The sequence below is a fragment of the Acomys minous genome (genome assembly GCF_964271855.1).
Source record: "Acomys minous genome assembly, chromosome: 3".
In the NCBI taxonomy this organism is placed as follows: Eukaryota; Metazoa; Chordata; class Mammalia; order Rodentia; family Muridae; genus Acomys; species Acomys minous.
Window position 1 is genome coordinate 28,177,290 of NC_140485.1, and position 26,129 is coordinate 28,203,418.

Genomic DNA, 26,129 nt, shown 5'->3' on the forward strand with positions numbered 1-26,129 from the left:
CCAGTGATGCTGGGAGTGGGAGTGAAGGAAGCTGGAAATGTAAATGTGGAGTGGACACAGGACACTGAGGGTCTGGAGCTTGAGCTCTTACCTTACTTTTATGCTACGGGAAGAAGGCAGCGAGGCACTGTCGTCCTCCCCCATGAAGAGACCCTGCGCAAATTAGATTTCACTGAAGGGATCTGACACAGGAAACTTAAAATGGGAGTACATGATCAAAGAAAATCTGTACCTCACATATCCGCGGGGTCAGCCCAACAGAGGCCTGGATGACAGAACGAGAAAAACATTAGTGCTTACTCTGGGCAATGCCCATCTGCCCTCCTCTTACCAAAACAAACAAAAAACAAAACAAAACAAAGAAACACCTGGAAACCTGGAACCACCCCCTAAGCACAGAGGATGGTAGTGTGAGATTTGTGCTAGCTAGCTTCTATAAAACTATATAGACGACTACAGTCTGACACTTTAAAAAAAAGATTTCTTTATTATTATGTATACAGTGCTCTGTCTGCACATACACCTGCACACCAGAAGAGAGCATCAGATCTCATTATAGATGGTTGTGAGCCACCATGTGGTTGCTGGGAATTGAACTCAGGACCTCTGGAAGAGTAGACAGTGCTCTTAACTTCTGAGCCATCTCTCCAGGCCCAGTCTGACACTTTCAAGAGACACTAACAAAAGGATGAGAGGCACCATAAGACAGGTAAGGGAAGCTGGCAAACCTAGACATGTGCTTTCCTGCAGTGAGCTTTGTTGTTTATTGTTCTTGATAAATTCACACTGCTGATGTGGTCCCTTCTAGATCCTTACTGCTGTCCCTAGACACACAAGTAAACATCCTCTGCAAAAGCCTGTGCAAAAATTCAAAGTGGCTACTTCCTTTACCTCATATCTAGAGTGTTAGATGTTGATTTGGTACTATGTATTTTAATGCTAATTACCGGCCCCCGTGATCTGGTCCCTGCTCAGACTAGCACATTCACAAATATACTTATCCTTGCTGTGTAAACCTTGCTCCACTGAATTTTACATTGATTGCTTAATAAAAAATGAAGAAGTAGCCGGGCGTGGTGGTGCACGCCTTTAATCCCAGCACTCGGGAGGCAGAGGCAGGCGGATCTCTGTAAATTCGAGGCCAGCCTGGTCTACAAAGGGAGTCCAGGACAGCCAAGGCTACACAGAGAGACCCTGTCTTGAAAAACCAAAACAAACAAAGAAACAAAAAAATGATAAAGCTTGGGATTTGGCAGAAGAGAAGGGGGTGGAGTTTTGAGGTTAGGGGCCTGAGGTTGGAGAAGAAGGGGCAGGGGATGAGGAGAATGGATGGATTCCAGAAAAGATAATAACACAAGCGCCTGGGACCTTATATGGAAGGAAGATAAATTGATAGCGGGATAATAGATCAGTTATGTTCACCTCTGCTTAGCCTCACTATACGGTTATTTGGGAGGGAAATTATTGATTAATGAATAAATAAGGTTTTACTAAATATATAACTAAATATTAATTATTAATATTCATCAACACCAGAGGTTTAAGGTTTTATCCCCCTTGGATCAATGGGCAATTTCTTTTTATTTCAAATATCTAAAATCGCACTAACCATAGACAAAGGAAGCAATAAGCCGGACCCAGAGAAGTGGATATTCTTTCAGACTGTCCCTATGTCAGCTTATTTGTCAACCACTGCCCAGGCCATCTCATTAGCATGTTCTTTTTGTTTAGTTTTGGTTTTTGAGACAGGGTTTCTCTATGTAGCTCTGGCTGTCCTGGACTCACTTTGTAGACTAGGTTGGTCTCAAACTCACTAGGATTAGCCTGCCTCTGCCTCCCCAAACGCTGAGATTATAGGCAACAAGCCCAGCTTTATTAGCATATTCTAAGTCTAAAAGAAAGGGTATTCTTTTTTGTTAGTTTGTTTGTTTGTTTTTGAGACAGAGTTTTTCTGTAACAGAATCCTCTCTGTCTTCAAACTCACAGAGATTTGTCTGCCTCTGCTAGGATTAAAAAAGGTGCGCACGAAGGCTCTGTTACACAGAGAAATCCCATCTCAGAAAAAAAACAAAAGCAAACAAACAAACAAAAAACAACTTGCATTATACTCTATACATGTTGAAAAGCCCAAGTACTTCTCTTGCTTTCTTTTAACATGCAGAGCTTTTGAACTTGGATACAGCAATCTCATCTCTGTATAGCAATGACATTTAGTCCAGATTTATCCCCAACAAAAGTATTACGCTTCAAGCCATGAACCTGGAAATATGCATATCCAGTGGGACCCACACGGCTCTGTCAAGGAGAATCACGAAATTCTGGTTCTTCAAGGCTTCACAAGGAGAGACTAACTATTCAAAGTTTACCATTCACTTAAAGTGGTGGAATCCCATTTTTTTGGTTTTGTTTTGTTTTTTGTTTTTTGAGACAGAGTCTTCCTGTGTTAGCCTTGGCTGTCCTGGACTCACTTTGTAGACCAGGCTGGCCTCGAACTCACAGCGATCCACCTGCTTCTGCCTCCCGAGTCATTAATCCCATTAATGTTGACTATGGAGGTCACACCCTATGTCAGAGTGGTAAGGACAACGTAAGATTGAGCTCTATTGGGGCATTAGACGAAAGCTCCCTCCAGTGCTAATACTCACTGGCGTTCCCAGCATGGTGTATGTTTTCCCAGAGCCCGTCTGCCCATAGGCAAAGAGGCATATGTTGTAGCCCTTGGCAGCTCCAGACAGGACTTCAGTCCCCAAGTCCTGGAACACCTGGAACAATAAAAGAATAGAAGCAGAAAGCTTGTTATTGGCTCATCTACCCAGAGCACATTTAGAAATAACTTAAATCTAAAAAATATAAAATATTGACTTTAAATTCAATCATTTCATAACAATTAGTTCAGCTTCAGAAGAAAAGACTGTAAGGGAAAATTCAGCAAGTCAGTTGTTCAAGTATTTTTAGGCACTAGATCAGCCTAGAGTTTTTAAAAAGTACATGTCAAAAACAGAAACAAAGGGGGCTGGAGAGATGGCTCAGAGGTTAAGAGCACTGCTTGCTCTTCCAAAGGTCCTGAGTTCAATACCCACAACCATCTGTAATGAGATCTGGTGCCCTCTTCTGGCATGCAGGTGTACATGCAGGCAAAACGCTGTAAACATAATAAATAAATAAATATAAACAAAAACAAAAAACCCAAAACAGCACTTGGGAGGCAAAAGCAGGTGGATCTCTATGAGCTCAATGGCAGCCTGGTCTATAAACAAGTCCAGGACAGCCAGAGCTACACAGAGAAACCTGTCTAGGAGAAAAGAAGAAAAAGAACATGTTTCCTAGTTGTTTGTTTGTTTTGTTTTTTAAGATGGGGGTTTCTCTGTGTAGCCCTGGCTGTCCCTAGAACTCACTCTGTAGACCAGACGGGCCTCAAACTCACAGGCTGCTCTGCCTCCCAAGTGCTGGGCTTAAAGATGTGCACCAACTGCCTGGCTCCTAGTTCTTTTTAAAAAGATGTATCGTATTTGCAATTATTTCTATGCATATATTGTGTAGAGTAAGGGCATGCAAGTGTGAGTACCTGCCGATGCCAGAAGAGGGTGTCAGATGCCATGGAACACAAATCACAGGCAGTTGTGAGCTACCTGGCATGGGGACTGCAAGCCAAACTTGGGTCCTTTGAAAGAGCAGCGAGTATTCTTTACTTTCTTTCTTTCTTTTCTTTTCTGGTTTCTCTGTGTAACAGCCCTGGCTGTCTCCTGGCTCACTTTCTAGCACAGGCTGGCCTCGAACTCACAGCGATCCGCCTGCCTCTGCCTCCCGAGTGCTGGGAGTACTGGGACTAAAGGCGTGTGCCACCACGCCTGACTGCGCAGCAAGTTCTTAAGGGACTGAGCGGTATCGCAGGCCCAGTGTCTAACGGGAAAGAATCTAAGGCAGCACAAGGATAAAAAGGCAAAACATACTCTTCCCTGTACACAAGGAAATGCCTACTATGGCTAATGGTTACAGTGAAACACTGCCCAAGAAGGTAAATTCAAGCTACGAAGACCCCACAGGACCAGTTTAGCTTGGCAGTTAGAGAAAATGGTGCCCAAGGGTCCCTCTTCTGACTGCCTCTGGTAGCTGGCAGGTTCTGCTAAAGAATCATTTCAGTTGAGGTCAGGTTTTATGACAAATGCAGAAACCTCCAGAAGCCCTCATGTGGAAACTGGACTTTAAGTTTTCTTGATTTCCTGAAACTGCAACTAAACTCTATGCAGTAGCATCCCAACACCCTGGGCCACTGGTGTTGGTCTCGGTGGGCACAGAACCCAGCTCTCTCTGTCAGAGCGCTCTTCACTTGCTGCCTACTGCAACAACGATCCATGAAAGGAGGCTGCCGACCAGCGAGACAATCCCATTTGACTTTCCAGAGAAAGACACAAAGCAAAGTACAGTTGACAAATTCTCCAGGAATACCAAGCATAACAGCAGAAGTGTCAAGTGTGGTGCCAGCCTCTTTCCTGATCTTTTTTTTTTTTCAACTTGCCTTTCAATTCTGTGACTCATCAGCTATAGTTCCAAACTGTAGTGTGGGTCTTATCCTTCAAAGCAAGTTTTGTAAACTTTAGTTTCTCTGCTATAATATGGGTACTTATATCAGTATCATACAGACTACTGTAGTGACTGATGTCACACATGAAACCAGGGGCAACCAGGAAGAACATAGGGGCTAAGTCAAGACCACATGTTCTGTATTTTACAGCTGCACTTATACTTCCTGACAGTGAACTGTTTGTTTTTGTTTTTGTTTTTGTTTTAATGCTTCCATTATGCAGGCAAATGGCCAAAGGCAGCTAGAGTGCAGTAAAAGACTTGAGCTCTGCTCAAGAGAAGTTTGTCCCATGATCTCTCTTGCAGTTCTCTCTAGTCACACAAACTCCATGTTAGCCAACTTAAAAATCGGATCTTGTTTGCTTCCTAGGTCTGGCCAGGTGAAATTCCTGAGTCTGAAGAAACAGCTTATTTTTGCTGCACTAGACCAGATGAGTTGACTACAATCCATCCTACAGAGCTCCAGCTTCCCAGGACAGGAGGAACAGAGGTGGAGACAGCAAAGAGCCACAGCTAAATCTAATTGTTATTTCTGCCCACAGTTTATGATCAGCTGGGCATTGTAAAGAGAGTGAGGAAAAAAGTGTTACTTTGTCCATGTTTTTATCCAAATGCAAACAATTGCCTAAGTGTTTTCTGAAAGTATCTTTGAAGAACGCACTTTGCCTGACAAAGAATGTCAACAGACATCTGGGCTCCAGCCAAGGAATGAGGAGCCTGTTAAGATACAGTTTCCACTCCTCAAGGGCTGTTAGACTTGGCTCATCAGATCCCAGAAAGCCCACAACCTTAGAAAGAGGAAAATAGGCAAATAATGTGTGTTTCACTCCACTCAGGTTGATTCACACAATGAAGCAGATGGAAACAGCTCACTGTAACATCAGACACACTCTAAAGATTAAAATAAGTCACTGAACTCCAGTTCAGGAGAGACGGGCAATTTTATTTATTTATTTTTCTATCTATCTATTTTTTACCTACCTATCTATTTATTTTTACCAAGTCTTGACTTTTATTACTTTAAAAAGCTGCATATTTATTTTCTTTCTGACTCTGTGTTTGTGCCTTCAACACTTTCACAATGATTTTCTGCTCCTCAGTAAGGAAATCCCGCTTGATCCTGTCACAGACACACTTGGCACCACCATAGGCCCTGCTGCCGGGCTTCTCTGTCGTAGACAACCTCATAAGGACTTTAGGCCTCACAGTATGAACCCCTCACAGTCTGCCTGGACACACACTGCACGCGGATTTAGGTGCCTTCCCAACCTTCTTGGTGTGCAGGTAAACAATTCTGTTACCAGGAACTGCTACTTGAAAGTATAAGATAAAATAAATTCTTTCCTCCCCAAGTTGACTCTAAGCAATAGTGTTTATCAGAGCAATAAAAACTCTGAGACAATTCCAATTTAAGATGAGAAAGTATTAAAATAAATATTAAATATTAATTTCAGATGTTGCTGCCAGAAACTTTCTAGTAAAGCACTAAGCAAGATGTTTCAAGTCTGAAAAGACTTGGGTTGTAGTAGGAATCTTTTTTCTTTAAACATTAACCCTACTTGGTAGCAAGACCCTTTCAAGCAGAAAGTGACTCTAGACAGTTGTTGGTAGTTACTCCATCTTATGATTCCAATGTTGCCATTGATTACCTAGAGAAACCTTAAGGGTCCCAGAAGTACACTTTTGCTGCCCATCACAGAGACACTGAGGTGAGGATGACAGAATGTATGCACACACTGACCCACCTCCAAATTTCACTGTGGTATAGAAAAGCAGAGTTCAGAGCCCCTATTTGAAAAGAGAATATTCATGTAGGATATGTAACTCAGTGGGGCCTTAGTTGGAAAAAGAACAACTAACTCTTCCTCTAAAGAGCTGCACTGAGAGGCCAAAACACAGACTTTGAGATTTCTGTGTTTAAAAGCTGGCTCCCGCCGGGTGTGGTGGTGCATACCTGTAATCCCAGCACTCGAGAGGCAGAGGCAGAGGCAGGTGGATCTCGGTGAATTCGAGGCCAGCCTGGTCCACAAAGTGAGTCCAGGCCAGCCATGGCTACCCAGAGAAACCCTCTCTCAAGAAACAAAAACAAAAAACAAAACAAAAAGGAGTTAACATTTAGCTGAGTGGGTGGAACATGCCTTTAATCCCAGCACTCGAGAGACAGAGGCAGGCGTATCTCTGTGAGTTTGCAGCCATCCTGGTCTACAAAGTGAGTCCAGTCCAGCCAAGGCTACACAAAGAAACCCTGTCTTGAAAACCAAAAAACAAAATAAAATAAAATAAAATAAAAGCTGGCTCCCTGGCCAAATAACCTGAACTCAGTCTCGTCGTCTGTGAAATGAAGATAACAGGCCAGGTCAGAGGCTGTCGGTCAGTGCTAGAGTACTTTGCCTGTCAATCTCCAGAACTACAGTTGTAATCATGCCTAACACAGGGCTAATGACATCATTTCAGCCCTGGCCCAAGTACAATCCAATAGTGTGTCTGTTCCTCTAGAGCAGATTTCCCTACAGGAAACGGGCTTCAGCCTCTATCTGACTTTGGCAGATGAGTAAAGATTTCCTGTTTGTCTGGTGTTGAGATCAGGTTATGCACTACGCTGTGACTCCAACTCCATATTGTACAGTGGGCTTTCAGGCTGAGCACCGCCCCAGGAGACTACAAGCAGCTTTGACTCCGTTTGGAGGGTGCAGAATAGGAGCCCCTGAGTGGACCCAGAACCGCACCATCTGTCAGCAAAACTAACCCAGCATGGACTGATTGATAAGTGACTTGTTTCCAGGAATACACAGGGAACCACCCAACACTTCTACTGGGGAGAACTGAAACTGTGAGAGCCCATGGGCATTTCAAAATCATATAAGGGAGCTGGACATGGTGGCGCACGCCTTTAATCTAGCACTCTGGAGGCCGAGGCAGGTGGATCTCTGTAAGTTTGAGGTCAGCCTGGTCCACAAAGTGAGTCCAGGACAACCAGGACTACACAGAAACCCTGTCTTGAAAAACCAAAAACAAACAAAAAAACCATATAAGGGAAACTGAACCCAAGAACTCACTAGACAGACCAGGACAGAACACACCACGGAAAAGGTGTGATTCCCTTGCCAATAGCCCTTGAATTGGTGGATACCTAACATTGTGATGTCATGACCCCACACCAGCCTGCCTGTCTTCTGATACTTGGTATGTGTGTTATGAACTGAGAACCCCTGGGATGCAGCCTACTCAACCGCCTGCTCATCCACCTGGGAGCCTGTGTTTGCCTGTCTGGGTCTGAACCTGGACCTGCTGCCCCCTTTCCTGCTACAGGCATGCTTCCTTCCATCTCTCAGCTACAGTATTACTGGGACAATCAGTGAACCCTAAAAGCGGTTTGAAGATCTGCCAAGAGCCACCCTGTTAAGGGAGCTCACTAGGCATGTGGGCTGTCTAGGAGGTGATCTGGTGTTTGCAAGATCTTGTACCAGGATGCACCCCCAAACTGCTTCCAGCCTCTGACATGCTGTCAGGAGCCATTGATTTGGGGAAGTCCAGTAGGCATGAGAGATCTCTGGAGGTTCTCCGGTATTTGCAAGGTCTGTATCATGATGTACCCCAGAATTGCTTCCAACCTCTGACTACCCTGTCAATTGTGCTTTGCTGCATCTCTCTAAAATCTGGCATTAGAGCTGGGTTGGTGGCATATGTCTTTAATCCCAGCACCCAGGGAGGCAGAGGCAGGTGGATCACTGTGAGTCTAAGGCCAGCTTGGTCTACAAAGCGAGTCCAGGACAGCCAGGACTACGTTCATGGCCAGCCCAGTCTACAAAGAGAGTCCAGGATAGCCAAGATTACACAGAGAAACCCTGTCTCAAAAAACCAAAAGTAAATACATCTGGCATTGGTGTGAATTGTTATTTTCTGGGCACTGACCAGGTCTGATTGAGCAAACTTCCTATAGAATCTTATTGAAGATGTACTTTTTCTTATTCAGATGAATTAATCCCTGATTATGGAATTCCTGGTTTGACTCAAATAGTTTTAAAAGTTAAAGTTAATTTATGTCTACAATAAGTACCTTTGTGGACCTCCAGATGCCTCATTAAGGACAGCCTACTAGCAGATTTGTGGCTTCAGATAAGCCTCCACTGCAGATGGCACCACAAATCCTGGTATTTTCACCATAAATATAGGCAAGTTTGTTTAAACTTCACATGTATGAATGAAGTTACATAGAGATGTCTGAATTTACTCTGTTTCTTAGAATGAAAGGCAGATAAACTTATTGTCCTGAGCTCATAATGAACTAAGAGATAGTTGGATAGTGTATAGTCAGGTCCGTCCTAATTGATAAGTTGTATATTCTTGTAAGTTTCAGACCCTGTTAACCTTAGACCCTGCCAATTTTCATCATTCTGAACTCACCATGAATTTATGTAATGGATACATAGATAATAAATGTTTAGATTTAAAACACGTAACCTGTTGTATTTTAGAATCCATCTGTTTTTGTGATTAATTGTACTCTTCTGACTATGAGGTAATTCCATTTTCTCAGAAGTATAAGTACGGTCTTCTACAATAAACGCAGCTAGGAAAATTAAGAAGCGTAACTTCAGTTGAAGTTAAGATGCCTGACTTCATCCACCTCTTCTCTTGATCCTTTTCTTTCAAATGTATGCGCTGAAAATTGGGAAACCTGACTTCAGTTGAAGTCAAGATGCCTAATTTCATCTACCTTTTCTCTTGAATGTGTGTGTGTGAGTGGTTTATTTTCTATCTCTCTCTTATTTCTTCACTGTAGATTCACAAATAAGTTAGCAGACTCAGGGCCTTTTGCCCAGCCTAAGTTTACATAAACTTACTGGAGATCTCCGTAAAGAGGCCTATCTACAGATCAAAGAGCCTCCTTTTATGACTCCTGTGCAGTTTCTAGCCAGAAGCCGCGTTTACAGCCTCAGCCACAGGAAATCTGTGGTCAGTTTAAGTTCTCCTCCTCGGCCGCAGTACAGCCAGTCCCTAGAGAAGACACCCTGGGCTCCCTTTCCTCTTCCTTCTTTCAGTCCTGATCGGTTGCCTGAGCCATCAGCTCCGGCCACCCAAGAGATGAAGTGAACTGGAAGGGCATCAGCATCCAGCACCAGAGACCCTACCCTGGACCTCTCCAGAGCATTAACAAAGATTACAGGGCACTAATACAGTAATTTCATTTCTCAACTTTGAAGGTTGCATTGTAGCTACATCACAGAATGCCCTCTTACAGGAAACACACACTCAGGCACTGGGGTCAGCTTCCAAATGGTTTGCGGGGTGGGGGTGGGGTGGGGGGAGGGGACTCGTTAAATGTGCTATCTTCTCTTTAAGTTTGTAAATGCCTTGAGAAAAAAATTTTTTAAAGATTTATTTATTATGTATATAGTGTTCTACCTGAGTGCCAGAAGAGGGCACCAGATCTCATTATAGATGGTTGTGAGCCATCATGTGGTTGCTGGGAATTGAACTCAGGACCTCTGGAAGAACAGACAGTGCTCTTAACCACTGAGCCATCTCTCCAGCCCCGAGAATCCTATTTTAATAACAGGGCTGAAGATAGCTTGGTGGTAAGAGCACTTGGATCCAATCTCCTAAAAAGGTATAAAGAAAGAAACCGGCCTGGCATGGTGGCGCACCCCTTTAATCCCAGCAGGGGCAGACAGATCTCTCTGAGTTTGAGGCCAGCTAGTCTACAAAGTGAGCTCCAGGACAGCCAGGGCTACACCAAGAAACTCTGCCTCAGAAAAACTAAATAAATAAATAAAATTTTAAAAAAGAAAGACACAGAAGGCACACTGCATTTGGGTTAAGTCTGCGTCACACAGCTATCAGTGTCACTACTTTCTATGTGACCTAGTGTCTGTCACATGCTGCGTTTCCTTTTTCAGCATTGGTAAAATAGAGATGATGAGAATAAAAACTCTAAGTTTACTTTCAGAATCAGATGAGGTCAATTAGGAGGAAATAATGCATGGAACTTCTATTCAAGCATAAGATACTGTACAATCTTATTGAGGCAGATGAATAATGACAATGAGAAAACGAACACATTACTGACATAAGAAACATGTACACTGCATCCGCTGGGAGTGAGCTAGGCCAGTGATGCTCAAGCTAGAATCATTCGCCAGAACCTAGAAACAAACGCTACTTAGAAAAGGGAGAGAAACCACAAGGGCCAGTGCCAGGACTTGGACCAGTAGCCGTGGAAACTGACCACCCTCAGCTCACAAGTACAAGAGTTAAGAAATCACCAAACCCTGAGGGGCGGGAGGCTTGACTTACAGACTTCTCGACTGGACAAACAGCCTGCCTGGTCCTCGCTGGGTCCTCTGCACATACACTAAGGTTGTGTAGCTTGCTGTTCTTGTGGGACTTTTGCCTGCTCTTGGGATGCTTTTCTTCCTACTGGGTTCCTCATCTAGGCTTATTATGAGGGTTTGTGTCTAGTCATTGTAATTCGTTAAGGATTGATATCCTTGAGAGGCCTGGGTTTTTTTGTTTGTTTGTTTGTTTTTGTTTTTGTTTTCCGAGACAGAGTTTCTCTGTATAGCCTTGGCTGTCCTGGACCCGCTTTGTAGACCAGGCTGGCCTCGGACTCACAGCAATCCACCTGCCTCTGCCTCCCGAGTGCTGGGATTATAGGCGTGCACCACCTCGCCTGGCTACTTTTTTTTTTTTTTAAGGTTTTTCAAGACACGGTCTCTCTGTGTAACAGCCTTGGCTGTCCTGGACTCACTTTGTAGACTAGGCTGGTCTCGAACTAACAAAGATCTACCTGCCTCTGTCTCCCAAGTGCTGGGATTGAAGGCATGGGCTACCTATGCCTAGCCTTTTTTTTTTTTTCTTTTAAGGGAAATCGAGGAGGAGTGGAACTTGGGGAGAAGGGAAGTAACTGCGGTTGTGATGTAATGTGTGAGATGATGATGATGGTGATGATGATGATGATGATGATGATGATGATGGTGATGGTGATGGTGATGGTGATGATGATGATATTGCCGGGTTGGGCCAGTTCTGTTGCAGGAAACTGCCTCCCCCATCTCCTGCTAAGGATCTCATTCATCTGATCCCAACCTCAGGCTTGAGGAGAAAGGAACTCACTGATCATTCTGATGGGCTGGGCCACCCCTCAGACAGAGTGAGGTGGGAAAGGGTGAAGAGTTGACATGAAGGAGTAAAACGAAGTTACTCAACATCACAGAGGAGGAGAAGGCTGCCTGAAGAACCAAGGAAGATGCCATAGGAAGGGTACATACATAGACTGGATTGGAAATGTCCCAAGGACCTGGATTTGATTGGCCTGGTTCTCGGGGTGGGGTGGGGGGGGCAGTAAAGGTCTTGGAAACTGTAATAGGTGGACTAGTGCCCTGCAGGGAGACTGGGGACTCCAGCCCCTTCTTTAATCTCTCTTCCCCTGAACTTAGCAGCAACACCTCTTTCTCTCTTTTTCATTTCCAGCAATTCTGTTCTACCTCATGCTTACCACAGGCCTTCGAAAAACAGGGCTGGGTGAGCATGAACTGTAACTTCTGCCCCAAACAAATCTTTTCTTGTCATAAGCTGATCATCTCGGGTATTCGTTATAGCAATGGAAAATGACTTAGGAGAAACCTCACCAGGGCCAAGAACCTCAAGCAGCACTGTGTAACGGGAAAGATGCCTCAGCTGTAAGAACCACTGTGTTGCCCTGTGAGAGATCAACTGAACGGAACCTGGAAAAACCAAAGACACCAGGATGTAGAACCCAAGTGTCAGTGCAAGCTAAGGATCATGCTTATTTTCTTCCACTGAGTGCACTGCATTCTTTCTATGACAAGGCAACCACACTTCAGTCACAAGCCCATCAATAATATAATTAGCACAGAAATGAAGAAATCACTGATAGACAACCCTTCAATCACAGAAAACTAAAAACTGAAATTATGAATGACCTAAAATTCAATTAAAATAACAACGTATCAGCCAGGCATGGTAGCACACACATGTAATCCCAGCACTTTGGGAGACAGAGGCAGGCAGATCTTTGTGAGTTCAAGGCCAGCCTGGTCTACAAAGTGAGTCCAAGACAGCCAAGGATACACAGAGAAAACCTGTCTCAGAAAAAAACAAAACAAAACAAAAATCAATGAAATACAGGAAACACTGTGAATTATGTAAATAATGGTTTGTATACTCTAATTACAAAGAAAAGCCTAAGTATATCTATATCTAATATATATTTTTTCTTTTGGTTTTTCTTCTGGATATCATGGGTGTTTTACTTATTTATTATTTTTATGTTTTACATATAAATTTATATTATTATACATATATACAATAAACTACACACAGCAAGATGAGCCATGAAACAATCAGAATTATATACATGCTAGATTCATAGTGTTTGGCCTATTTGTATTGGTGATATTGAAGAAAACATCTTGGTGAGTCTAAAATTCTGAATGTAAATCAATATTTATCATATCTCATCTCTATCAACCTAAAACATCTATCTAGACCTAAAAGCATCTTAACCCCTAAACAACTTAGCTTAATTGTAAAACTAGACTATCTGGTCTTCAACCCCATCAGACACTTGAGAAGGAATAAAATTAATTACCTGAGTAAACAGGAAGTACAGGTTAGCAGCTTCCAAAATGAAAAAATAACAGAGACAGTTTGCTGTTTGAGCAGTCATCCAAAACTCTCTATAATGCTGGAGTATCATCTTCAGCCTTCTGGATTTATTTATTAATTTATTTATTTTTAATTTATTTATTATGTATACAGTGCTCTGCCTGCATGTTCACACCGTGTGGTTGCTGGGAATTGAACTCAGGACCTCTGGAGAAGCAGTCGGTGCCCTTAACCTCTGAGCCATCTCTCCAGCCCTCTGGATTTATTTTATTTTATTTTTTGGTTCTTTGAGACAGGGTATCTCTGTATAGCCTTGGCTGTCCTGAACTTGCTTTGTAGCCCAGGCTGGCCTCTCAAGTGCTGGGATTAAAGGTATACACCACCATGCCTGGCTTACCTACGTATATTTTAACCTATATAGTCTTTCTACAAAATTAAGGGAAATGGGGGGAGGGATAAGTAGAACTTAATTAGTAGGTCAACTTTTACCTTCATAGAAGGAAAATTTGTGGAAATAAAGCAAATTTTGATCTGTGTAACAGCATGATGAACCTTGAATACTAAATGGAGACTATTATTTTTTCTTTTTGAGACAGGATCTCAGTATATGTAGCTCAAGCTAGCCTCAAATTCACAGAGATCCACCTGCCTCTGCATCCCCAGGGCTGGAATTAAATACATGCACCACCAGGCCCAGAAACAAAACAACAACAACAGAAGCCACTCTTTACAACTTGGGAGACTCAGTTCATTCTTCCCACCTGTAGATACTGGGGAACTCACTCAGGTTGGCATTCTTGGTGTCATGTGCCTTAACCTGCTGGCCCATCTCATGAGCCAGAGGAAAAATGTGCCAGTTCTGTATTTATGATATCTAGAAAATACAAAACTCTAAAAAAGAGAAAACTGTCAGAAACTGAAATGGGAAAAAAATATAAATACACAGGGACAACACTAGAGAATGACCTAAGAAGGTGAATTTATTGTGTGTTTTCTGTGGGGGGGTGATTTTAAAGGCCTGTCTAAGGTAGAATGGTTTCCTAACAAACAAGAGACCCAGGTTCAAGGCCCAAGACTAGAAAAAAATGATGAACACACACAGACAGACACACACATACACACAGAGACACACACACACACAGACACAGACACACACAGACACACACACACACACACACACACACACACACACGGAACTCAGGGTTAGGGAGAGGTGGCTCAGCAGTTAGAATGTGTACTGCTCTTGCAGAGGACTCAAGTTTAGTTCCCAGCACCCACATCCGCTGGCTCACAGTTGCCTGAAACTCCAGCTCCAGGGGGCTCCAACACCTTTGGCCTCTGTGAGCACCTACACTGACATGTATATGAGCATACATATATACAAAATGTTTAGATTTATTTTATGTGTATTTTGTCTACATGTATGTATATGTACCATGAGCATGCCTGGTACACACAGAGGTCAGAAGAAGGCAACAAGTGCTCTTAACAGCTGAGTCATCTTCCCTGCCCTCATACATATAATTAAAAATAAATATTTTTAAAAGATTTATTTATTTATTATATACACAATGTTCTGCCTGCAGGTGTGCCTGTATACCAGAAGAGGGCACCAGACCTCGTTATAGATGGTTGTGAGCCACCATGTGGTAGCTGGGAATTGAACTCAGGACCTCTGGAAGAGCAGACGGGGCTCTTAATCGCTGAGCTATTTCTTCAATCCCCAAAATAAATGTTTTTTATTTATTTGTTTGCTTTTGTTTTTCTTTTCTTTCTTTCTTTCTTTCTTTTTTTTTTTTTTTTTTTTTTTTTGGAGACAGGGTTTCACCATGTAGCCTTGGCTGTCCGGGACTCACTTTATAAACCAGGTTGGCCTCGAACTCAGTGATCCACCAGCCTCTGCCTTCTGAGTCTTGGGATTAAAGGCGTGCGCCACCACGCTTGGCCTAAATATTTTTTAAGAGGGAACTTCATTACATAAAACTTCAGTCTAACAAGACGGGAAATCTGTTTAGTATTAGAAACCTAGCCAACTACCCAGGGCTAGTGAAGTCATAGATCTTGGAGGAGAATCTACAACCACCTTTTTACTAAATCAACAATTCTTTTTGTTTGTTTGTTTGTTTTTGTTTTTTTAAATATTTTATTTAATTTTAATTTATGTCTGTTGGTGTGGGAGTGTCAGATCTTGGAGTTACAGACAGTTGTGAGCTGCCATGTGGGTGCTGGGAATTGAATCCAGGTCCTTTGGAAGAGCAGGCAGTGCTCTTAACCACTGAGCCATCTCTCCAGCCCTTGTTTTGTTTTTTAAAGACATGGTTTCTCTGTGTATCCTTGGCTGTCCTAGACTTGCTTTGTAGACCAGGCCTCCCGAGTGCCGGGATTAAAGGCGTGTGCCACCACACCAGGCTGCTAAACCAAGAATTCTTAATTCCATTTTAACATTTATTCTTTTATCCACAGATAAGAACTGTGGTGGCTGGAATAGGAATGGCCCACATAGACTCAGGTGCTGAATCCCATGCCCACTGTTAGGGGTGTGGCCCTGCTGGAGTAGGTGTGGCCCTGCTGGAGTAGGTGTGGCCTTGTTGGAGTAGGTGTGGCCCTGCTGGAGTAGATGCCTCACTGTGGAGGCGGGCTTTGAGGGCTCATATATATTCTAACTAGGCCTAGTGGGGCAGTCTTCTGCTGCCCGCAGATCAAGATGTAGAACTCTCATCTCCTTCTCCAGGACCATGTCTGCCTGAGTGCTACCATGCTTCCCGCTATGATTATGGACTACATCTCTGACACTGCAAGCCAGCCCCAATGAAATGTTTTCCTTTATAAGAGTTGCTGTGGTCACGGTGCCTCTTCACAGCAACAGAAATCCTAAGACAAGTGTAGTTCCCACCCCTCATCAAAGATGCCCTCTTGGCAACAGATGGCAACCATTACAAAAAACACACGCCTGATCAATAAAACAAAATAAAGCAAACAAGAACCAGAGACAATGAGATCCTATGGCGCCTAGTCCCAACTGACACAGCACCACTTCCGCACCCAGGCTCTGGGGTCTTTGCAGAAGCAGGTGTTGAAAGGGTTTAAAAGAGTCAGAAGAAGTTTGCTGTGAGATTATGTCTCCTAGAAACGCCACAGAGGCTATAGCTATGACACCTCACTAACATGGCTGCCTAAACAAAACTGGAACAGTGATGACGCCAACGGGCGTGCTAACATGGGTTGGGGAAATCTCACGGGGCCTCAAGCCTAGACAAATAACCATGGGCAACCGAGGAAAGCTGAGTTGGGGAAATGGTCTTCTCCAGGGAAGAACCTCCCAATTGGTTATCCAATAGCACGGGACCTGAGATCATCTACATACATGTAACATTATACTGACTGAGGAGGTTGTATTCATGTATTAGGAATTAGATATACAGATTATACTGACTGAGGAGGTTGTATTCATGTATTAGGAATTAGATATACAGATTATACTGACTGAGGAGGTTGTATTCATGTATTAGGAATTAGATATACAGACTTATCCCTCCATACCAAGTATGAATCCTTACTATGTATAATGGTAGACACCAACAGCATAAATGATTGAGCCAAGTGTTTACTGACCATGGGATATAACCAAAAGTAGTTTAGACACAGACAATACAGAGCAGTCCTTCCATATGCCACTCTTGGATCAGCATGCATTTCAAAATGCATGCTTAGGTCCCTGCTGCATCTTATAGATCAGATTTGATGATGCGGCAGATGTTATTCGTGTCCTAGCCACACACACCGGGATGCCTTCACCATTCTCCGAATGTTAGCTTACTAGCAGGTTTTATTCTATTTCCTTTCTTTTTTTTTTTTTTTGTTTGTTTGTTTTTTTGTTTTTTTGAGACAGGGTTTCTCTGTGTAGCCTTGGCTGTCCTAGACTCACTTTGTAGACCAAGCTGGCCTCAAACTCACAGCGATCCACCTGCCTCTGCCTCCCAGAGTGCTGGGACTAAAACCACAACCAGCAGGTTTTATTCTTAAAAGTCTGTGCACCTATCTAAGGGCTGTACTTAGGTTGCTAGAACTCCATTTACCAGCCAGAGGTCCTATGAGGTATTTCAAGCAATAATCCTGTGGGAGAAAAAAAAAACTGAAAAAAAAAATACTGATAAGGAAAATTCCAGAGTATACCGAAGTCCAGTTGTAATCTTGCCTTAGTCTGGGCCCAAGGTGAAAAGAATCTTGGGATGCCACCCCACTGAGACTCTGTCTCTACAAACTGATAAACATCTGAGATAGACTCAGAGGAGGAAGTACCAGCCCAAGACAAAGGCAGGGCTGGCGACCCAGGCTGGGCTATTTACTGCAAAACGACCATCCATGGGAGGAGGGAACCTGAGAGGGAGGCGGGAGACTGGCGATTGCCGCAGGGAGGTCTTGGGGGAGTCCTCCAGGTGTATGTGGTCTGCTAGACTCCTGAGAACTACGCCAGGGGAGTTGCCCCAGGGAACTGATACCCAGAAGTTTCATTCTTGTTCTCCTTAATCTCCTTTCCCTCCTACTTAGGGCAGTCGGGTTGTAAGGGAGGTACATGCCTTTAATAAATCCCTAATAAAGTAGAATTGTTAAGGAATCAGAGCCAACACTCTTAAGTGTCTCTTTTAAGAATGAAAATATTCTTTTTTTTTTTTTTTTTTTTTGGTCTTTCTGTGTAGCCTTGGCTGTCCTAGACTCACTTTGTAGACCAAGCTGGCCTCGAACTCACAGCCTGCCTCTGCTGGGATTAAAGGTGTGCGCCACCGTTCCTGGCTCAAATGAAAATATTCTAAGGAGATACTTGAAGCTCCTACCTTTGGCTATCAGACTATTGAGACAATAAGCTCCAAGAAATTAGAATTTTTTTTGAGAACCCTCATGCTGAGAGAAAGGAAAGGAAAGGCTGAAGCCTGGTTCAGGCCAGCATGGAAGCCTTTGTCTCCTAAAGGGATTTCACACAACTGCAGGAGAGAAGGGAGCACAGACAATGCTGTGGGTGGGGGGTCACACCTGACTAGCCCCGCTTAGCTAGGCGCATCCCCTGCCCTTCTCTTTAACCCTGAACCTCATGTCAGGAACCCCAAGGTCGTTTCAGGGGCTGGGGAGCCATTGGGCCTCCTTGTTCCTCTTCCCAGTGTGACCTCATTGAATAACCCTCCCCTTTCCGCTGTTCACTGTTATTTAACTGATATACAACTGATGGAGCCTGGCTTGTCAGGACTGCTCTGACCTCAGCTCTCAGCAACTTGCTCAGCCTCCTCCCTTGCTGCCCCACGTCTTCACTCCACCTGCCCTTTCTCCCTGCTTCCTAGCAAACTGTTCTCATATTAACCATTAATAGCAGAGTCTGCTACTGCAGAAACCACGGAGAAAAGTGTGGGCTCACATTAGAATAAAAAGGCTAAGCCCAGGATTTGGGCACAGATGACTCCAAATGACAGCCTCAGCTCTACAACTTGCCTGTCAGTCTGTCTATCCATCCATCCATCCATCCTGTAGGTATGTGAGTGTACCTGTGCTCAGAGGACAAACTGCAGCAGTTGGTTCTCTCCTTCTACCATGAGGGCCTGGGGACTGAACTCAGGTCATCGGGCTTAGTGACAAGGGCCACTGCGCCAGCTCCCCCACCCTCAGCGCTACAATTCAAAGAGCTGGTCTTAAATAAAAGAAAGGTTGTGTCTACCAGCCTTCCTATAATGTAGAGGGCTAGAGATGGGGAGCTTAGTTGCATAACTTCTGCTTGGCATGCTCAGATCCCTTTGTCTGATCCTCAGTAGGAAGGGGGAAAGTAAGGGTTAACTGCCATGGCCATTTTGTGATAACCAACTACATTTGAATATGACAGCATACATGAAGGTACTTTTTCAATGTAGTACTGAAACTCTCTATGCTGACCAGGCTGGCCTCGAATTCACAGAGATCTGCTTGTCTCTTCCTCCTGAGGGCTGGGATAAAGGTGTGTGTTGCTTCACCTGGCTAAAAGTACTTTTTCAAACTAAACTGAAGAAACTTTCAACTTATCACATTTCCTCCAACTTGTAAGTCCAACATTCCCACTTGTCTATGAATAGAAAATGTATAAAACACTGGCTCTCAGATAATATTAAAAGAATGTTGGAGGACTGGAGAGGTGGCTCAGACATTAAGATCACTGACTGCTCTTCCAGAGGTCATGAGTTCAATCCCCAGCAACCACATGGTGGCTCACAACCATCTAGAATGTGATCTGATGCCCTCTTCTGGCCTGAAGGTGTACATGCAGGCAAAGTGCTGTGTACATAATAATATATAAATCTTTTTTAAAATGTTGGTAAAGGCCGGGCAGTGGTGGCGCACACCTTTAATCCTAGAACTCGGGAAGCAGAGGCAGGTGGATCGCTGTAAGTTTGAGGCCAGTCTGGTCTACAAAGTGAGTCCCGGACAGTCAAGGCTACACAGAGAAACCCTGTCTCGGAAAAAAAAAAAAAAGCGTTGGTAACTCAGCAGGAGGAAGGAGAGATACATAAGTCACACTAAGGATGTCTGAAAAAGCCATAGAGAATCACATTATTTTATAAGCTTATTTTAAAATATTAATGTAACATGTGTGTGTGTGTGTGTACACATATATAGTTTAAATGGAGTTACAGCACACCAGGTGATAATGCTCCTTTTGGCACACAGTATCTCCCATAGAAACATGTTCATAATACATCACTTGGGCCAGATAGGGCTGTGAGCAACAGCTAGGGCTACAGAGTCTCTGTCATTGTCTTAGGGCTTCCCAAACCTTCCTCAACACAGTATTTATTTAGACACAATAATATCACATCTGGGGAGAAAGGACAAACAAAACAAAGCAAACAAGCTTTCCTTCCTAGCCTGTAGACTCTTTGTTCCTTCCTTCCCTTCTTCTTAAACGTAACTTTCCCTACACCCACTGCTCTCATGAGGATAGTGTATAAAGGACAGTAGTCCTCTGGATCTCTGTGTCTAGGGATGCCCTGGGTTCACACTCACAAGAAAGCCCTAGGCAAACCCCTGACGTGCTGGGTAGAAGGACTTTCGTTTACAGCTGAGGCTCAGACACGGCACCCACGTGTCACATGGTGAACATAAGTGAAGTCATAACTATGGAAAGAATGAAAAAATGAATGCATAACTATGGACTGTAATCAGCATGCTCACAAAAAAAATGTGGGATAAAATTACACTTTGGCTGTTCTGTAGTTTTCCTCTAAATCCTGTCTAAATTACTTTGTACACGTTCGACTTCGTTCAGAAGCAGTCGCCAGCTCAGTGCCTTGCACACAGCACTGTTTCCAGTGTGCTCCTAAGAGCTCCTTAGCATTGTTTGTAACAGATTGAGGCCAGCAGCACTGAGAGGAAGTCAAGTAGGACCAGCTGCTTTGTGTTGTCTGACATACTTATATAGATGGAAACGGGGCTGGAGACGCGGCTCAGTGGGCAAGGTGCTCAGCAGACAAGGCAAAAGTGAAAATTAGAGCTTGAGGTCTCAGAACAAAAGAGTTGGCTGGGTGAGATAGCCCACCTGTAATCCCAACAAGCAGGCGGAGAAGACGGAAACCCCAGCTAGGTTAGGCAGAAAGTTGAATCCAGGTTCAGTGAGACACACACACACACACACACACACACACACACACACACACACACACACAGAGACTCTCTCTCTCTCTCTCTCTCTCTCTCTCTCTCTCACACACACACACACACACACACACACACACACAGACTCTCTCTCTCTCTCTCTCTCTCTCTCTCTCTCTCACACACACACACACACACAGACTCTCTCTCTCTCTCTCTCTCTCTCTCTCTCTCTCTCTCACACACACACACACACACACACACACTCAAACACTCTCATACACACACACACACAAACACTCACACAGACACACATACTCACACACACACACGAATATGAACCTCCTCCATACATGCCTGCATACCACACATACATGCAGAGAAAGGAAAGCAAGCAGAGATGATTGTGCCTACGTAGGACAAGTTTTCCGCCAATTATGCTGCCAGGAGCACGTTTCCTGTTTTGAATCTTGTTCAGTCTGAAGGGCCTTTCCAGGACAATGTTGGTGCTGGAGATGCAAGTGGGTTTCATACTTAAGCCCACCTCATTTTTCGGGTTGGTTTAACAGATCTTGTGATGATCTGTACAGCATCTGCCTCAGACATCCCACTGGCACTAAGCCTTCCTGCCTAAAGCCACAGCTCCCCTCTGTCCCCCCAACCCCTCCACCAGCCGTGAAGCCTTTGCAGAAGGGGCAGGCTGCACGTCAGTCACAAGACCTCAAACCACACTGGCCTCAAGCCACTTCTTCCTCTTCAACCCTCAGACTCCAAATTACACAAAGCTAACTCCAGCTTTACAAATCTTCCTGGAACAAAGAGTGGCTGAGGAGGGAGGATCTTAATTCCAAGCCAGTCTGGGCTACAGAGGGGACTCGGTCTCCAAAACAAACAAAGGCAAAAGCACCACACACTAAAGGTCTTCTGGATTCATTCTGGAGGACTTGCATTCATTCCTCGTTCCTCTCTGATCTGAAACCAGACGCCCTAGGGTACAGCACAGACAAAAGAAAACCTCACACGAACTCTGGTGCCTCATATTTGACCACGTCCCCTGGAGGGGGAGACCTGGTGGCACTCAGAGGAAGGACAGCAGGTTACCAAGAAGAGACTTGATACCCTATGAGCATATACAGGGGGAGGAAGTCCCCCTCAGGAACAGTCATAGGGGAAGGGAATAAGGGAAAAATGGGAGGGAGAGGAGGGAAGAATGGGAGGATACAAGGGATGGGATAACCATTGAGATGTAACAAGAATAAATTAATAAAAAATTAAAAAGAAAAAAGTGTGCGAGGAATGCTGCGACACACTGGAAAGAGAAGGAGCACAAAGTGTCGGCCTGTAATAGCAGCACTCAGGAGGCTGAGGCAAGAGGCTAGCAAACTGAAAGTTTATCGGAGTCACATAGTGAGTTCCAGACCAGCCTCGGCAACATAGGCAGACCCTGTCTCAAAGTTAAAATAAGAAAAAAGAGCAGCGCAATGACCACAGGGTTGGTGTGCAGATCCCAGCCCCACAGAGCATCTCCGGCTACGTGTCAACATCTAGTCCCAGAGTATAAACTACTGCCTGTACCTCACAGAACACTTAAGTCCACTAAGGTAGTCAAGTAATTTAGAATAAAGCATTTCCACTGTATCCATGGACAAACATTTGCTGGGCTACAGAACTAAAATTAGGTGGTGCTCCCTGTAAGGATTCTGCTTCAGTCGCCTACCTATGATGTCACTGCTTATCTGCCGCAGGGGCATGGCCCTGCTCAGGGCCATATAAAAAGACAAACCATCCACGTGGCCATCTCTCTTAACCCTCTACTCTCTCTCTCCTTCCTCTCTCTTCCTCTCTCTCTTCTCTTCCTCTCTCTCCCCTCTCTGTCTCTCTCTGGGGTACCCCTTCCCTTTTTCCTTCTCCCCGCTACACGTATTTAATAAACTCCGTATAACATAATATCTGGTACCTTGTATCTAGCATTATCTTATTCTTATATATAAAACTCCCCATTTCTCAGAAAGAGAGGAGTCACAAAGAAGGCCTGAGGTAACATGGCCTTCATTCATAACCGTTGGTCCTTTCTACACTACTGTAAGGCCTAACAGTCCAGTCTCTTCTAATTGTCAGCTAATTTGTATCACACTTCAAGTATCAGAGGGTAGCACATAGTCAGGTGATGGGGCAAGTTCATACATCAGTTAGCAGAACTTAGTATAAGAATCAAGGCTTTGGAGGCAGCAGAGCTGGGTTTAAATCTAGCTTCACCCCTCAGTAGTGTGAGCAGGGACATCTGTAAACAGAGGCATTGCTAACTCACCTTCCAGGGTTGCTGTGCTGCTGTCTGGAGAACAAATGAGATAACAGAACTCAAATGCAGTTCAGCACCTAGAACGGAGATGCCCTCAAAAGGCGATAGTTAAGCCGTGGGGTGGCACACACTTGTAATCCTAGGATGAGGATGGCAGAGGCTGGGACAAGTGTGAGGCCAGCCTAGGCTACTTCCTGGACTCTGCCTCATCATTTTAAGAGGCCAGGCATGATGGCTTATAATTCTAGCACTTGAAATGTAGGAGGATTGACTGAACACCAGGCTTGTCTACATAATAAGGTAGAGGCCAGTGTGAACTACGTGAGACGCTGTCTCAAAAAAAAACCCCAACAAAACAAAACAAACAAAAACTGCTATTTTCTCCCTATGGAAGCAAATTGGTTAGAGAAACATTTCCAAAATTAACTTTGACTTTTCCAAACTCAGAAGCTAAATCACTAAATTCCATGGAATGTTTCCATATGCTTCAAGAGAAGGAAAAAGTTGTTTACTTTCTTAAAAATCTCTGATGTGGGACAGAAGGAAAACCATACCAGCCTGAAGCCATGAGGTGTCTGTGCTTACCATCACCACACCACAACAAACAAGATGGGACCAGTTTAGCAGGAGAGGAAAAACAGAGAGAGCAATTAAGGGTTTCTATTCCATCTCAACAGAGCCGCTGCCTCTCCCAATTACATGGAAACTGAATAATCGTCCTCCAGCGTCAACTCAGTGCGTACACCTAGAAAGCACCTGTCTTGTTCCTAAATGCCTAACTTCAGAAACAGGAGTTGAACGATGAAATGAGTGACAAAGGGATAATCTACTGCTTCTAGGAGATGCATAAGACAGATGCCTTTGAGCGCATACTTCAGCTGGCTTCTTCTGCCTCTGAGGAACAGTTACTTAAGGGACTGCGCATGAACTGAAAAGTTTTAGGGTTCACTTCCACTTCTGCCTAGAACATCTCCACAGGCTTGCACCTTTCACGGCTTCAAAATCCATGCTGGGTATGGTGGCATGTGCCTTTAGTTCCAGCTCTGGGGAAGCAGGGGCAGGTGGATCTCTAAGAGTTCAAGGCCAGGCTAGATTGCACATTGAGTTCCAGGTCAGCAAGGGCTACATAGTGAGATCCTGTGTCATCCCTCCAGACTGATGCCTGGATACATGGTCACTATTGGAGTCCAGGCTTTTATTGCATTCAGTCTTGAGGAAAGAGGGGATATAAATAGCCCATACTTCCCTGCTTCATCGTCGTTGAAAAATACTGTCCACTATGCCTTTCACACAGCAAGAAGAGAGATTTCTACTGACTTGTAAACAACTGAACCAGGGCCCTAAGAAGCCCACACATAATAGACTGCAGCCAGCCTTGGCCAGATGACCCATACACCTACTGTGTTACGGGACTTATGGTGTACAAAGAATACTTCTTGGCATTTGTTGACACGATGCTGACATCTACAAAGTACACATTCAAAAACTTCACAACTGGGTTACAAAAAAGAGCTACACACACACACACACACACACACTTCACAGTATTTTCACTAAGGTAACACATAGGCATCATAGACCTCATGCTGTCCATGGATCCCTGGTTAAAAACAGGATGGAATGAAACTCAAGAGGGACCTCTAAGTTAAATTAATGAGTCACATGATACTCTGAGAAGTCACTGATCTTTATGGAAATCTAAGAGAGAGAGAGAGAGAGAGAGAGAGAGAGAGAGAGAGAGAGAGGGATTTCAAGTCTCAGGCAAGAATGTCTCATTTTTGGGAAGAGAATCTTTAGATTTAGATCTCATCACAAAGAGAGCAATCATATTGTGAATCAGATTTTTAAATGTTTTCATTAGCATATATTAACTATACATAATGGGCCTCATTATGAAATAGTCATATGGGTACCTAATATATTTAAATTATATTCACCCGTCTTCTTCCCCTCATACCAACTCCCTTCCACTTCCTCTAACTAGCTCTCCTTCTACTTTCAGGCCTTTTCCTCTGCTTTTCTGTTTCTCTTTCAAGGGATTACAGAAACATGCACCATGGAAGACAACGCCGCTCCCCCCCTCTACCATTGCTAACTGCTTATGAGTCCTCAAGTAAGGGCGGGGCCCCATGAGCCCCTTCCACACACAGTTCTGGCGGGCTCAAAATGATCCAGCTTTTTTTTTTAATATTTATTTATTTATTATTATGTATACAGTGCTCTGCCTGCATGTACACCTGCAGCCAGAGGAGGGCATGAGATCACATTGTAGATGGTTATGAGCCACCATGTGGTTGCTGGGAATTGAACTCAGGACCTCTGGAAGAGCAGCCAGTGCTCTTAACCGCTGAGCCATCTCTCCAGCCCCCATGATGCGGCATTTGTCCAAACAATCTCAGCTATGATGAGTTTAAGAGTGCAGTAGCTCCCAGCACTGGGGAGGCAGAGGCAGGCGGATCTCTGTGACTTTGAGGCCAGCCTGGTCTACAGAGTGAGTCCAGGACTACTACACAGGCTAGGGTTATTACACAGAGAAAGCCTGTTTAGAAAAACAAAACAAAAAAGAGTGCAATGGCCAGGCCATGCCTGGATGTCAGCATCGTAGCACATCCCTCATCTCCTCCCACTCTTACACTCTTTCCACCCCATCTTTTATAATATAAACAAAATAGATTTTTTTCTTTATTTTTTTTTAAGTTGACTTTTATACTCTTTCTTGCTATCACTCAGAATAAAAATATACCTGCCCCCCCCCCTGGTTTCTTGAGATAGGCTTTGGCTGTCCTGGAAAAAACTCTGTTATAATAACATAGCGATAACATAATAAGATAGACCAGGCTGGCCTCACAGAGATCCATCCACCTCTGCCTTCCTAATGCTGGAATTAAAGGCAGGCACTACCACACCCAGTACACTTGTCTCTTGAAATTTCATCAAATGCTTGGTTAAAATGTGCTGTTTTCTACATTGTGGGACTGAGGAGAATAGCTCAATAGAGAGAGCACTGGCCATG

At 44.0% G+C, this 26,129-nt stretch overlaps 1 protein-coding gene across 4 annotated transcripts in view; it reads right to left on the minus strand.

The window, feature by feature from the left end:
• The window catches only part of STARD9 (StAR related lipid transfer domain containing 9), a 90,178-nt gene that overhangs the window by 48,486 nt on the left and 15,563 nt on the right, over positions 1-26,129 (minus strand). For 3 of the 4 annotated variants that reach the window (XM_084776285.1, XM_084776288.1, XM_084776284.1), the window contains exons 4-6: positions 2,646-2,762; positions 233-265; positions 92-153 (exon numbers count right to left, since the gene is read on the minus strand). In XM_084776285.1, coding sequence (XP_084632411.1) covers positions 92-153; positions 233-265; positions 2,646-2,762 — 212 coding nt within the window. The remainder of the gene's footprint in view (positions 1-91; positions 154-232; positions 266-2,645; positions 2,763-26,129) is intronic. The other variant, XM_084776286.1, reaches the window with a different exon arrangement.